General features: G+C 32.9%; 1 protein-coding gene across 17 annotated transcripts in view; it reads right to left on the bottom strand.

Annotated features, from left to right (window-relative positions):
• The window catches only part of dlg1a (discs large MAGUK scaffold protein 1a), a 242,441-nt gene that overhangs the window by 43,951 nt on the left and 182,932 nt on the right, over nucleotides 1-15,558 (bottom strand). For all 17 annotated transcript variants that reach the window (XM_056459973.1, XM_056459974.1, XM_056459980.1 and 14 more), the window contains 2 exons: nucleotides 13,126-13,282; nucleotides 10,348-10,450 (listed from right to left, as the gene is read on the bottom strand). In XM_056459973.1, coding sequence (XP_056315948.1) covers nucleotides 10,348-10,450; nucleotides 13,126-13,282 — 260 coding nt within the window. The remainder of the gene's footprint in view (nucleotides 1-10,347; nucleotides 10,451-13,125; nucleotides 13,283-15,558) is intronic.

The raw sequence follows: 15,558 nt of genomic DNA, 5'->3' as shown, positions 1-15,558 counted from the left end.
CAACATCCATCAATGCACTGACATAGATACATAGTGCAAGCAGAAGGTAGAGTCTCAGTAAACTACTGACTCTCAAAAGCACAGAATAACAGTTGCTTGAATATAACTGTAAAAATATATATGTAAACTGTAACTGTAAAAGGTCAAACTCAGACAGCTCTGATCTCATAAATATGTGAATTTTTTTTTACCGACGGAGGATTTAGTCTTCGTTAATCTGAGTTTCTGAACGTGCAGCACTACTGTACAGTACATCGCTTAAGCACTTTCAGTTTATACATGATACTGACTTAATACTTTAGTCATCACCTCGAGGCATTAAAGGAAGATTTACTAATTTTTTGACACAACTGCTGTGTTTCTGTACAAGCCATCTAAGCATTACAGCGTTGTACAACTTAGTCTGATAAAATAAAACTCAAATATGTTTAAATAAGAACGTCCAGATGTATACTGTTATCTGGGGATGGATATTTAATGTTGCACAATCATGTTTTAAAGGCTAATTAGGCAATTTAATGAAGATTTTGGAATATGCAATCAGCTATCTCTCTACATAAGCACATTAGCATAACTAGTACTAATAATAAATAAAAGTAGTGTACTATTTTTTTTATATTATTATAAAATATTGCTTACAAAGTGTTTGTTTCAGTTAAGCTGAGTGAAATGGGTAATTTTATTCTATAATTCTGCAAATAACTATAGGCGAGATCACAGAAATGTGTGTGTGTGCGTGTGTGACAGTGATGTGTTTAAGCTCCAGCACAGATCCTCAAAGCCGTTAAATCCCTCTGATCAAAGCCGTCCGACCCTCAGGGGCTTCATTTCCCGTCCCAGCTCCAGCATCACCATTTAATGCCATTTGTTTTCACAAGATGGAGGCTCTGACTACACGACTGCACCCTAGTTCAATCATTACACCGCAACATCTGCTCTTCAGTCAGATCTCCAAAGCATCCTATGGGTTTTGCAAATAATTAAAAAAAAACACCACACGGCACTAACAAGTTCACTATGAGAAGTCCTGGAGGGTTTACAGGGGCTTTCCTCAGCAGTCATTGGTCAAAGTGAGGGCTACATCTGCGCTTCACGAGGCTTTAATATGCATGTTGTCACACAATGTACATGGAGAGCAGAGGGAGATGGATCTCATCTGAGCTCATTCCTCCCTATGGGGAGAAGCCTGAACCCCTGCTCGCACCTGTGGCCGATGACTGAATACTGGCCAGAGGAGTTAGATGAGGAGAGGAGAATCTCTCCTGGAAAAAAACCCTAAAAATCAGCCCAGACTCACAGGAAATACGTGCCTCAACCTACATTGTGTATGTAGTTTGAAATGACAAATCCACTAGAGGGTGTTGTCAACATTTTTGCGAATCTGAAATACAGTGAGTGACACTTTAAAATGAGCATTACCACCGCAAGTGGCACAGCCACCGCACCAAAAGAGTAAGGATGTGTTTTTAGGTATAACCACAGTTTGCAACTATGCCGCCAGGAGGCTTTAAGGGACAGGATGCGAACGAACAGAAATATACAGTCGCTTGTTAAGTGAAATGAGGATTCATTTTGGAAAGTAAAATTAAAGAAATAAAAGACAACTAAAATGAAAGTACAAACATACATGCAAAAAAGTTGGGCTAAATAAATAAATAAAGCAGTGTTTTAGCCTAAATATAGAGAGATGTACAGTGTTTGTTATTTTAAAATGATAGGACAAAGACAGTCAATAAATAAGCTTTTTAATTTATTTCTTCATTTATAATTTTCATTTATATTTTCGTTGTTGATTATATTTTACTATCTTATTTTATGTCTTAATTATTGTACATAAATAATAAATGAATAATTAAATAGGTCTAAATAACTATTTATTTAAAGATTTAAAATGTAAAATTGAATAGGGCACTATAAAGGCTAAAGAACTTAATTCTTGTATTTGCTCATTTTTGGAGCCTAGGGCTATTCTCTTACTATGTATTGTATCTTTTCTAAAACATACAGTATAACGTAAAAGTATGTTTATTACTAAGAAAACCAAAAAAACCAAACAAAATTCTATTTTAAATATTACACATCACATAAGGTACACTTACAGTACCATCCTATCTAGTATTGTGAAATAGCAAAGCTGAAAATCTATGGGTAAAGCGCCACCCAGCTGTCAAAAGCTGCGTGCACACTTACTACCGTTGCATCGACAGCAAGCACGGCGGCAGAGGGAACATATTGAAGTGGTGACATCTGTGTGTTACTTTTGACTTACATTACTTTTAAAATATGTTACTTATGAAAATACATATCGCTTATAAATCATAAACACAGAACATTTATTGTGGAATTTATTTGATGTTGTACAAAAATGTCCCTGCAGCTATAATTAGTGTAAAAAAATAAACAAAAGTTGTTAGTTGGTAGTGTTCCTTTTACATAAAAATTGCAGTGAGACATATATTGAAGTATGTTTTTATGATTTCACAAAAATGTAGGATGTGTGTATTAGTCTGAGTAAAAAAAAGACCACTGCACACAGACTGATGTAGAGGTTAATCATTTCTCTGGAGACTTTATATAAACAGATATTCATAAAACTCTTTCGTGTGCTAAACATTTTCCTTCATGTTGTCCCAACAAATATTGATTAAGAGAACGTAATTGTTTTCACAAATTTAACTTGATTTAACATAAAACAATCAAGCTGTCCCAAATAAAAACATCTCTCTGTGAAATATTGTGTTGATTTAGATCATTTTAATTTAGTAGTTTGAACAAACAGCAAATATATATATATATATATATATATATATATATATTTAGTGTAGGATAACCCTTGAAAAGTTCCAGTTTCCCTGGATTTATAGATTCATACTTACGTTTTTGAGTAAAAGGTTAATATTAATTTTACTAAAGATGAAATTTCCGTCAAATTTTAAATAAAAATGTGCTTTTTGTTTTTGTTTTGTATAAAATAAGTTAAAGGTGTCATGTTAATAACTTTTTGACAACATAACATCATTGTTTTAACTTAACTTAGAAGAGTTAAGAAATTAATATTTGATGTAATAATTCTGATTTTCAATCATAATAAATGAAAACATTAGTTATTTTCACAAACTGTCATTTTCTGGATGAAAAGAAAGAAAAAACAAATAATGCTCTAAATGGCACTATTTTGATTTGAATTTTGTAATAAATGTTATTAGGCCGCTACAGAAAATACAAATATTAACACTCTTCTCAAATCCAATAACCTAATAACCTTTCACATCTATATGCGAACTGAGAGAAGCAATATGAGCTGAAACCTTGGAAACTGACACCCATGCTGTAATATAAGACCATTTAGACTGCAGGTGAGGGGATTCTGTATGGAAAGCAACTCTGACTATCGACAGCTACAGTATTAAAAGGGGATAACAGACTTTGCTTTGGGAAATGTTAAATAAACATTCTGTTCTCACAAAAACCTTTTAAAAACATTCAGGTAATTTCTATATTTAAAAAAAATCTTTAATGTAGAAAAGCCATGGTTGATTTTGGCATTACTGTGGTTTAAATAAAATTTTTTTTACTTATCTAACACATATTATTTGGTTTTATTAGTAGTCAAACGGGTCAATTTTATAGGGGTTTTCTGTCTTTTTAGCATTTCACTAGCATATTTCTATCCTGTTAATATGTTTGAACCAACTCTTGGTTCATTTGTTTATGCTTACATTCGCACAATGTTAATGCATTTTAATGTCATGTTATCAAGTATGTCTTAACATACTTTTAACATTCAGATACTAGCACATTTACATGTGTCTTAATGCATCTTAATTTAACTTATTTGCTTGTTTGTATTAGCATGTTTTGAGCATACTATAGCATCAATGGCATCTAGCAAGTTTTTTAAAAGTTTAAATCGTTTTTAGACATTTTTAACACTTGCTAAAATGCTTGATGTTGCTAACACATTGCTAACATTTTTAATACACGACATAATACATAATCTTACGAACATGTTTTAACTTGTTGTTCACTTTTACCAGGTCACTGAAAAAATTCCAATTTCAGTTATGGTTTTTAGATTTTCTTACATTAAATATTACTAACACATTTCTAAAACTTGCTAACATTATAACACTCAACGTTTTTTGATAAAGGCTTATATTTTCATGTCTCCTAGAGTTGAACAGTTGACGTGAACCATTTTTGAACATTCAGCTGTTTTTTTGTTCTGGAGGGGCCCCTTTTATAAACATTGCCATAAATATTAGCCTATACTGTAAATCTTGGCTTAGATTAGAATGTACTGTAGTAACCTTTTACCAACTCTGTTGGTCTTATTACACATTGCAAATACAGAAGATTCAAGCTTTAAATAGTAAAATTATAAAAAAAAAATTTTTTTTTTTAAAGAAATGCTAATGGTCTAATTCGATTCAATTTATTATGCTAAGCTAAGCTAAAAGTGAGACATCGCACAATGTTAAAACAAAACATTGGCTGAATGAACTCAAAAATTGTTAAAGTCAATTGTTTGACTTTAAGAGACTTGCAAAATGTGCCTTTTTTTTTTTTTAAAAGGAGTGTTGCTTTAATGTTTTACTTGTTCCTACAGAGACCTGGAAGGGATGTGATGGGGAAAAAATGGATGGAAGAAAAAAAAAACTGGGTGGAAGGAAAAAAATGGATGGGAGAAAATAAAAACTGAGTGAAAGGAAAACATATATTTTTGAAGTTTTTTCATTCCCTCAAAAAGATGTTTTGATTCCCCTCGCAAAACTGTTGTTTCACAAACTGTTCACTTCATTCATGTTAATCCTCCCGTGTTAGCCGGGACACGCTCCGTATGATAACCTGATCCCAGATCAGCTTCTGTACACGCCATTTAAAGTGACACCTTTGTTATCAAACAAGTGAAGAGCAGCAAAAGTCACTTGCTTCGTTTTGTTTGTTAACAGAGGATCAACGCACAGCTTTGATGAATAGAAAGTGAATGCAGATGTTTTTTTATTCATTTCACAATTTCTCCCACCCATTTTTTTTTCCCACAATCACCTCCCTTCCAGGTCCCTGTTTGTTACAGACATGTTTGTAGAATGATTTAGCAACAAACTACAACATATTTCTAGCATTTTGGAACATGTTTTAACAATGTCAAGCTGACACTATTGGTGCAATGCAAATTATTAATTAAATTGTAAAAGTCAAATAGAAAATAAAGAGTTTAGATGCAAAAACTTCTAAGTGTCATCAGAAATTTTCATCGAAAATTAACATTTTTCTCAGCCTCCTTTGTTTATGATAAGATATTTTACTTTAAAGACCAGGAAAAGGATTTATTCTTTGTCATAAAAGTGATGTTACTAAACATATAAACAGGAGCCTGATAAAAATACTTATTTTAGAGGAAAATTTTAGATGGCATTTAGAAGTTTTTGCATCTGAACTCTTCAAATATTGCCATTAGTAACATTTAATGTTAAAATACAAAAGATATGTTCTGTAACAAAACAAAAACAATGAACAGAAATTATGAAAAATAACTGTTTGTACAGATATAACTAACTAGCTAGCAAGCATGCATTACGTTGCAGATGTTTACGAAAATCATCAACAGTCTTTGCTTGAAAATGAAGAGAATGAATGGTGCTAGTGAAGGGCAGAGTGGCTCTGTGCTGGCCATGAACAGAAGAGCGTGACGCGTACAGGAAGCCAAGCTCAGGAGCCACGCTAAGACAACAGCTTTCAGCAAACAGAGAAGATGCTACATGAACGCACACACTCGCTAGGGGTGTGAAAGAAGCGCAGATCACGCACAAACACACAGAACCTGCTCAGAAGCTTAATTTAGACCCTCTCAGACTACCTCCAGCCAAAGCTCTGACGGTCATCATCACCCCCATTGGCATTTTAATAAACACTGAAGCCAGACCTGCCGAGAAGAACGAATGCATGGCCAGGCTGGACTCTGATCCTTAGGGTGAACAAGACAAGCTGCTCTGAGTCACGACCACAAACTGGCCACATTATCACTTACTGTACATGTGCAGGATGGCATTCTAAAGTCAACATGAAATCATTATTTACTTTGCTATAAAACCTTTGGGTCAATAAGAACTAAATACAGTAATAAATTACAGGGATCTCTTGCTATAACACAGTTCATTTTTCATTTTTAGTGCAATTTGACATGGTTTTTCTCTCCCTGACTGGCTGTAGACTCCTGTACATGCTTGCCAAATTTACAAGTCTTCGATCGCTACCAGTGTGACTCTGAAGTGCTGTGCTGTGCTGTGCTGTATGTTTGCCAGTTTTCTCCTCACAATGTTGAAGAAATGTTCTGCACTGTCAAAGGAGCCTGCGGTAGCACCCAAAAGGCAGATGAAGATGCTAACCATCTCACAAACAGTTGAACTTCTGGATATGCTAAAGAAAGGTAGTTTGGCAGCTGTAGGGCGCCATTATGGAAAAAAATTAATTGAGGATCAAATGGTTTTGATCTTTGGTTTCATTCTATAATACTGGACTTAATTTTCTACGAAGGTTTAAACTTTGAAAGAGTTTAAACAAGAGAGAAAAGTGTGAAAATGTTAATGCCTATTTGAGAAAAGTGCATCATGTGTGTAGTGAGGGGTTTTACAGCTTTAAAACAACTATAATAATTGTAAAAAAATAAAGCTGGCTACTTCTCGGATTTCACCTATTGTGGGTTATTTTTAGAACGTAATCCCCGCGAATAACAAGATACCACTGTAATTGATTAAACAAAAACGGATTAAATTGATTGTAATAGACAGTGTTTACATTTATAACAGTCAAAAAATACATTATTGCACATCAAATTACCCAGTGGTGATATTTATCATGTGACACTGAAAACTGGTATAATGGCAGCTAATTTAAGCTGCCATTATGCCAGTTTTTAATGTCACACGACAAATGTCACCACTGGGTGATTTGGTTTCAATATTTTTATTATTAGACATTTTCGCAGACATTCACTTGAAAATAAACATAAAACTTGCATTCTAACAATTAGACATTTGAAAATAATAAAAAAATAAATTTAAAAAACTAAAATAAAATAATAATAAAAAAAAAACAACAGTCATAAAAATAATAAACAAAATAAATAAATAAACATGCATTCCCCCAACCAAACACCCACCAGTGCTATCCAACAATAAACGTAGGTACTACGGGCATAGTAAACATATTAATCACAAGTGTGTAAAAAGGAAATAAAAGGGGACCAAATTTTTTCAAAATCTTGTCTATTAAGGTATATCTGATTTTTTTCCCCAGATGTAATGTACTGGTTAACTCTGTCAGCCATAATTTAAGAGTTGGAACTTCTTTTTTCTTCCAAAATAAAAGGATACGTTTTTGGCAGAGATCAACCCATATGAAACAACCTGTTGTTGTACTTGTTTCAGTCTTAAAAAGTCTTCAGAAACTCCAAATATAATTAATATAGGATCTGGTTCAATCGGAATGTTTAATGTAACTGAAAAAACTTGAAATATTTTGTTCCAGAAACTCTGTAATTAGAGACACATAACATAGGAATGAGACCGGTTGGAATCTAAAAACTGACATTTGTCACACACTGGGGACACTTCTGGAAATATTTTATTCAATTTACACTTGGAATAATGAAGCCTATGAAGCACTTTAAACTGAATGAGACAATGTCTTGCATTAATGGAACATCTGTGAACCAATTCCAGACTTTGTTCCCAAATTTCACTTGGAATTTCTACTGCAAGTTCTTTTTCCCAAGCAGATTTAATGTTCTCCATAGATGGACTTTTCATCTGTTCTAAACCCTTGTAAAGCAATGAAATGGTACTACTATCTCTTAGACATCTTTCCAGAGATGTATCCAGAGACATGGGTGACGCTGTGGCATAATTAGAAATGTTAGACTTCACAAAGTCTCTTATTTGAAGGTATCTCAAGAATGATTAGAAGGAATACTGTATTTCTCACACAGCTGCTGAAATGAAACAAATTTTTCATCGACATATAAATCCCCTACTTTTTCGTAATCCTACACTTTTCCAAAACTATACTAATATAAACTAGTATAGTGAAGGGGACTCTATACTGTCAGTGAGCTGAGTCTTTCAGAGGAGGCGTTAAACCAGGGTCCTTAATCTTAATTAATTTGCCATCATGGCCTCTTAACCATCCCATATAATAATTTATCTCTCTGTCTCTGGCGCAATATGGCTGCAGTTGCGTCATCCAGTAGATGCTGCACACTGGTGGTGAATGAGGAAAATCCCCCCAAAATTTGTAAAGCGCTTTGAGTGTGCAGAAATGTGCTAAATAAATGTAAGGAATTATTAATATTATCAGTAATAGTAGTGTAATTGATGTAAATTATTAAATGACAACACTAAAGTAAACAAGCTACTTTTTTATGACAGATGTCCATATTTTCGAATAATAATCTGATTTACTCACTGTAGCATGTGAGAAGGAGGTAAACATGTTTCAATAGCATTTAACATTGATCATAAAACATTGTAGCTGGATTTAAAATCTAATAAGCTTCAAAAGTGAGCAGATTTCTACATATTAACACAAACATACTACATCAAACAGAAGTGAGAGGTTTTCTTTCAAACCCATAGTCGCCACTGTCTCATTGTCACAGTCCACCATGTATGAACTCACTTACTGCTGTAACCAGTTATAAACAATTAGACAATATAGAATCCATTCTTTAATTCATTTTCTTTTCGGCTTAGTACCTTTATTAATCAGGGGTCGCCACGGCGGAATGAACCGCCAACTTATCCAGCATATGTTTTACGCAGCGAATGCCTTTCCAGCCACAACCCAACATTGGAGAACACCCATTCACTTTTGCATTCACAGACATACACTACGGCCAATTTAGTTTATTTAATTTACCTATAGCGCATGTCTTTGGACTTGTGGGGGAAACCGGAGCACTCGGAGGAAACCAACGCGAACACGGGAAGAACATGCAAACTCCATGCAGAAACGCCAACAGAACCAGCCGGGGCTGGAACCAGCGACCTTCTTGCTGTGAGGTGATCATGCTACCAAATGCACCTCATGCCACCCGCAATATAGAATTAGAATTCAAGCTAATCAATTCAGCTCAAAGCGTTTATTACTTTCACAAATTAAATGACAGAAAAACAAGTATTCCACTTAAATTAAGCAGCAGCATAATAGTCTCTTTCTTCCAGAAACTAAGTCCAATAGTACGAAAGACAGACAAAACAATACAAACCACACAATATACATTACAAAAGACAGTCATGCTAATATTTTATCAAAGGTAACTGATAACGCACCTCAGTAAGCCTAGGATTTATCAACAACATTAAGGGCTTGGAATGACCTGCAAAATCAGCTCAATCTTGACACACTTCCGACTCTGAGTACTTTTAAACATCTTCTGTACAATGTCTTAAAGGACACTTGTAATTGTTTTTTATGATCTGATCTTTTTATGAATGGTGATTTTGTAATTTTGTAGTATTGTTTTTGTGATTTTATGTGAAACTTTATGTGCTGCCTGCCATCTTGACCAGGTCTTACTGGAAGAAGAGACAAAGCTGTGTGATCTCCTGGCTAAATAAAGGAAATAAAAATAATAATACTACTACTACTAATAATAATACTAATACTACTACTACTATTAATAATAAAAATAAAAATAATACTAATAATAATAATAATACTAATAATAAAAATAAAAATAATACTACTAATAATAAAAATAATACTACTACTAATAATAATAGTAATAATAAAAACAATAATAGCAATAATAATACTAATAATAATAATAATAATACTAATAATAATAATAATAAAAAAAAGCTATTGTGAGAATTCTCCAATCGACAGATAAACTTATAGATCAAATTTCGTATCAAAGCAAAACATGCTCGAACTCTTACTTTACAGAATAATTCACTTGCACTACAACATCCATGTTTTCTAAGAAGAATCCTCGTATAATCATTGCATGCAACCTGCAGCTTATGAAGAGACTCTTGTTTAAACAATTATCACACCGAGAAGCTGTGTATAAAGAACTGCAATAAGTTCTAAAGAGGTTTACCTTAACCTGCTCCGAACACAAATAAAACTCTTACCAGCATTTACTTGAGCATATCACTTTTGACAAATAATGAAAGACAGACCATTACTTATCGTACTGTTATTCATAATGGAAATAAACCAAGCAAGTGAATGGATTACTGAATGGAATCAGATATAAGAAAGTTTTAGTGTGAATGTTTTGGTTGCTTCTGGTCAATTTTAAAGTATGTGTCTGAAATAGAAAGAAAGTCAACGCACCTTCAGGTCTGTATTGAGCAATGATAGTGACCGTCTGTCCAGCGTTCTTCAGTGCTGCGGCCGCCTGCTCATGCGTCGCACTGCGGAGGTCCACTCCATTTACCTACAACAAGCATGCAATTTTAATGATGGACGGTACATCACAGACACTGATGGAAACTTACAGTACTTCCTAAAAATCAATCGTTCACAGAAATGGATTTCTATATAATGGCTAAAAAACAAGGTAACACTTTATTTTAAGGTGTCCTTGTTACAAAAGTTTTATGTATTTACAATAGCTATTAAAAGTAATTATGTATAAATGCATGCAACTAATCCTAAACCTAACCTGCATTCTAACATTAAAGTAAATATAATTCATAAATATAACTCAATAGTTAAATGAATAATAACAAGGACAACGTAAAATAAAGTGTACGCTAAAATATAAGTACAAAGAGAGGTTAACGCTTCATTAAGACAATCAGTTGACTGCAAGTAAATCTTACAACTACCAGAGTATTACTAGACTGTCTGGTTAAGAATGAATATTGTACACGCAGCTGGTTGGTATTGCAGAATAAACCATGTCAGAATGATCAGGACCAAAGCAGGGATTCATTTTGAAATAAAAACCTTCTGAATGTACTCATTTAATTATTAATTATTATTATTTTTATTATTATTAATATTATTATCATTATGGTAATGGTAATAAAAGCAATAATGACTGGAGTAATAATTGCATTTTATTTCGGCTAGAATAAAAGCAGTTTTTAATGTTTTTAGGTCAATATTATTAGCCCCTTTAAGCTAATTTTTTTTTCGATAGTCTACAGAACAAACCATTGTTATACATTACTTGCCTAATTACCCTAACCTGCCTAGTGAACCTAATTAAACTTGTTAAGCCTTTATACGTCACTTTAAGCTGTATAGAAGCATCTTGAAAAATATCTAGTCAAATATTATTTACTGTCATTATGGCAAAGATAAAATCAATCAGTTATTAGAAATGAGTTATTAAAACTATTATGTTTAGATATGTGTTAACAAAATGTTCTCTCTTTTAAATAGAAATTGGGTAAAAAAAAAACAGGGGGCTAATAATTCAGGGGGCTAATTTTTTACACTTAATAAATGCCACTTTGACGAACAGAACAATATTATTTAAATTATTAAATAAAATAAAAAATAAAAAAACTGACCCCAAACTTTTAACCGGTGTACATTATCTCCCTTATTACATGCCTCCTTGCTATACAAGTAAATCATTAGATACAAATGTTGATTTGTTTAAGTACTTCATTAGCTCTTTTAAAGCAGAGCTGCAGCAAAAAAAAGTGATTTACTTAAAAGTTTAAAGCCTAAACGAACAAACAAGTTTGCACAAGACAGAAATTAAAAATCTATAAAGTAAATTTACATCAATAACTGCAGTTTATCACCACATTAATTAACAAAGGAATATAAAATCTTAATCTCAATCAACAGAAACCGCTACAGTAATAACAACTACTGCTACTTTAAAAAGTACACATTACTTTGCAGAAGTTGTGTTTGAATGACAAAAAGACAAAAAAAAAAAAATCAGCATAAGAGACATAAGTGTAAATTGTACTTACGCCTTTACACAGTGCAAACTAATCTTTATATGTATTTGTTAATGTGTCCTGTCAGGAAATATGTGACCAGTCTACTGTTTATTTAAGGTTCGATGTGTTACTATTATTTTTTATTATTATTTGTATTTTTTTCCTTTTTCCCTTAAAAAAATAATAATAAAGTATTTAAAAAAAAAATGTCAGCATCAAATACTTGGATGAGGGTGGTGTTATTTGACATTGTAACTCGTAGAATGACTGATCAATCAGAATCGAGTCATTCAGAGAGCTGTGTAATGACGGTCCCACAACAATCATTATGACTATAATTACCTTTACCAATAAGTCAATTTGTTCTACGAACCATACTAAAGCTCTCTAAGCAGATATGAAGGTGCCAGGCTACGTACACTCAACGGAATTACCATCAAAATTATTAAGACCGAATTTATTACATTTTACTGAATTATTAAGTCTAAAAGGTAACACTTTACAACAAGGTTGTACTTGTTAATACTAGTTTACTAACATGAACAAACAATCAACAATACATTTATTAAAGTTCAATTGTTAATGTTAGTTAACAGAAATATAGTTGAAATATAATATAGTTGTTCATTTTTAATGAACGCACTGAGATTTAACATGAACTAACAAGCATGAATTAGCATTTTAATAATGCAACAGTAAATGTTAATAAATGCTTTGTAATGTAAAGTATTGTAATTTAATGAGTATTTATATAGCACAATTATTGTTTATGACTAAACACCCAAAGCACTTCACAATCTTGAGGGGGGTCTCTCTACACCACCACCAGTGTGCAGCATCCACTTGGATGATGTGACAGCAGCCACAGGACAGTGCACACACCACACCCCAGCTATGCGTGACATGGAGAGACAGTGATAGAGCCAATTCGGTGGATGGGGATGATTGGAAGGCCATGATAGGTAAGAATGGATGGAGGGAATTTTTCCAGGACACCCCTTCTCTTTTACGAGAAGTGCCAAGGGATTTTTAATGACCGCAAGGCAAGGCAAGAGACAGAATCTCGTTTTAATGTCTCATCCGAAAGACAGAAGTATTGTTTATTATTAGTACATATTAGTACCTTAGCAAACCTTAACTAATGAAATCTTATTGTAAAGTGTGCTAACAATAGCAGTTAATGATAATGTGATGTCCTTACAGAGACGATACGGTCTCCTTTCCTCAGTTCTCCACACAGGTCTGCAGGGCCTCCCGCTAAAATGAAGGAGATGAAGATTCCCTCTCCGTCCTCTCCTCCTACAATGTTGAAGCCTAGTCCCGTGGTTCCCCGATGCAGGACAATTTTCCTAGGCTCCCTAAACACAAAAAGAGTGTTTATTAGTTGATTGTTTGAAAACTGGTAAGTATTTTTTGACTTACAAAGTACGACAAACTAAGACTATAATTGCTTTTTGTGTTGTAACTGTCACAAAGATGATACACAACATAAATATTGGAAAACATTTCAATAATAGAACAAACGATTCATTAGTAATAGCTAAACAAACTGAAATAATAAAGAAATAATAATAAATCATAATAAAATGAAACAATTAACAATTAATAAAGACACTTTAAATTGTTAGTTTCTCTGAATTTGTGATTTTTTGTGTGTTTGAGCAAATTTTGGTTTGATTCTGTAAGCTACTGATCACATTTCTTCTCGATTTAAAATAAAACCATTTTCATTTAGAGCACATAATGACATATGGTCAAAACAACAATAGGGCTAATGGTTAAAAAAAAAAAAGCTATTTTACTTGAACAACACAACATTTGGTGGATTAACCCTGATCACAAGAAGTTTTTCAAACTAATTGTCATTTTCTGAAGAAGATCTAAATGTCAATATTTTTATTTAATAAATATTGAAAAATTATAACTTTACTCAAACAAATCCAAAATCCTTACAATGGAAAATGGAAAAAAATTCTTACAATAATCTCTGATTTTATTTTCCCCATATAGTTACTGTATTATTGACGTTTTACAAAAAATATATAATGGTAATGGTCTCCCTCTAGTGAAAAATATGTGAACTACAAAATAGAGCTCTTAGAGGTAAAATTCGGCCAAACAAATTAAACCATAATTAGTTACTCATCCTTCACTTCCAAACACTTGCACTCAAACTGGTTTAAAACAAATCAACGGTGAGTAAATGACAAAATTTTAGTAGCAGTAATAGTTAAAACCTATAGCCAGATTACAATTTACAAAGGTAACATGCATTGTACTGTTTTACTGTTAAAGTGTACTTAAATGTGATGTGTGCAAATATTGAGTGATTTAAAATTGTCATAAGAATTATAAATAAGCAAATCGTCAGTTGATTCTGAAATGTGAAAACACTAAATCTCTGTGGTGCTTTCAAAATATTTAATCATCTTGATCAGCCAAACAGCGAACATGACAATAGATTTTTTTTGTTGTTATTGTTTGTTTGTTTTTTGTGTATGTGTGTGTATATTTTGAGACACTAGTTTAATACTCGTTTGTGAAGCAGAAGAGAATTAAAATGATGGAGAGTACACCTAGTGGCCTGTAGATGGCTGCCTTGAGTCACCGAGATCTGAGTGTTTTCAAAACAAACCCTCACTCAACACCACTACACACACGATTTTAACACTTTAATAACGCTTCACGGTTTAAAGGTATGACCCTGTCATCGTTTGCAAGATCACCTTATTGCCTGTGCCCACTGGCCTATAAGTATTTGTGTAACATTTTTAACCTATGTATAAAACTGGAGGAACTGACATAACAATGGTTTTAACAATCTGTTTTTTCTTCTTTTCTTTTGTCTTTTTTTTTCGTTGACTTTTCTTTTCTGTCTTTATAGTTGTTGCTTTTTGTATGGCTCTGTGTTGCTTTAAGGTCAAATTAAAAACATAATATAAAAAAAGTTTTTCTAAAATACTGACAGAAGCACATTCACACACATTTTAGTCATATTACTTATATTTATAGTCATCCTGTAGAATTAAGTCTTATTTTAAAGAGCTTATCAGATTTGGCATCGTTGACTTCACAGATTGGTTGCTCATATCATGACGCCAGCTTCTGACGTCAGAAGCTGTTAGGTTTTAACATCAGTATGACGTATTTGGTGAATTGTTCTGATAGGAAATAAATCTCCCTGATTAAAAAGGTTTAACAGCAAAGCACGCCAGACAGTGTGTGCGCATGTTCTTTTTAAGTGTTACATTTTGGCTCTGCTCGCTACTGAGATACAAAATAATGAGAATGACATTAACACCAGAGATCCTTCATATGTAGTAATATAATCCTAATTTGTGGATGTGCGATTTTTATATTTGGCAAATGAATGTCTATTCATGTAAATGAATACAAACTTAAGCTATCTTTACACCGCAAACCAGAAACCAAACATGAAGCAGCTTAAATAAATTTAAAAAAATGCGTTTTTACACAAACTGTTTATAGCGACAGAGTGTCTTACACTGATATTTCACAAATGAATACCATTCCTCAGGTATTAGATATGGTGAATACCTTTTGTTACCTATTGTATTAAAAATAATTTGCACTAATTTGTCTTATAACCACTTTGCAATATCTTATAGCCATT

Source organism: Danio aesculapii, chromosome 6 (genome assembly GCF_903798145.1).
Source record: "Danio aesculapii chromosome 6, fDanAes4.1, whole genome shotgun sequence".
Lineage (NCBI taxonomy): Eukaryota > Metazoa > Chordata > Actinopteri > Cypriniformes > Danionidae > Danio > Danio aesculapii.
The sequence above is the reverse complement of the archived record's forward strand: the minus strand, read 5'-3'. Positions and strand labels throughout refer to the sequence as shown.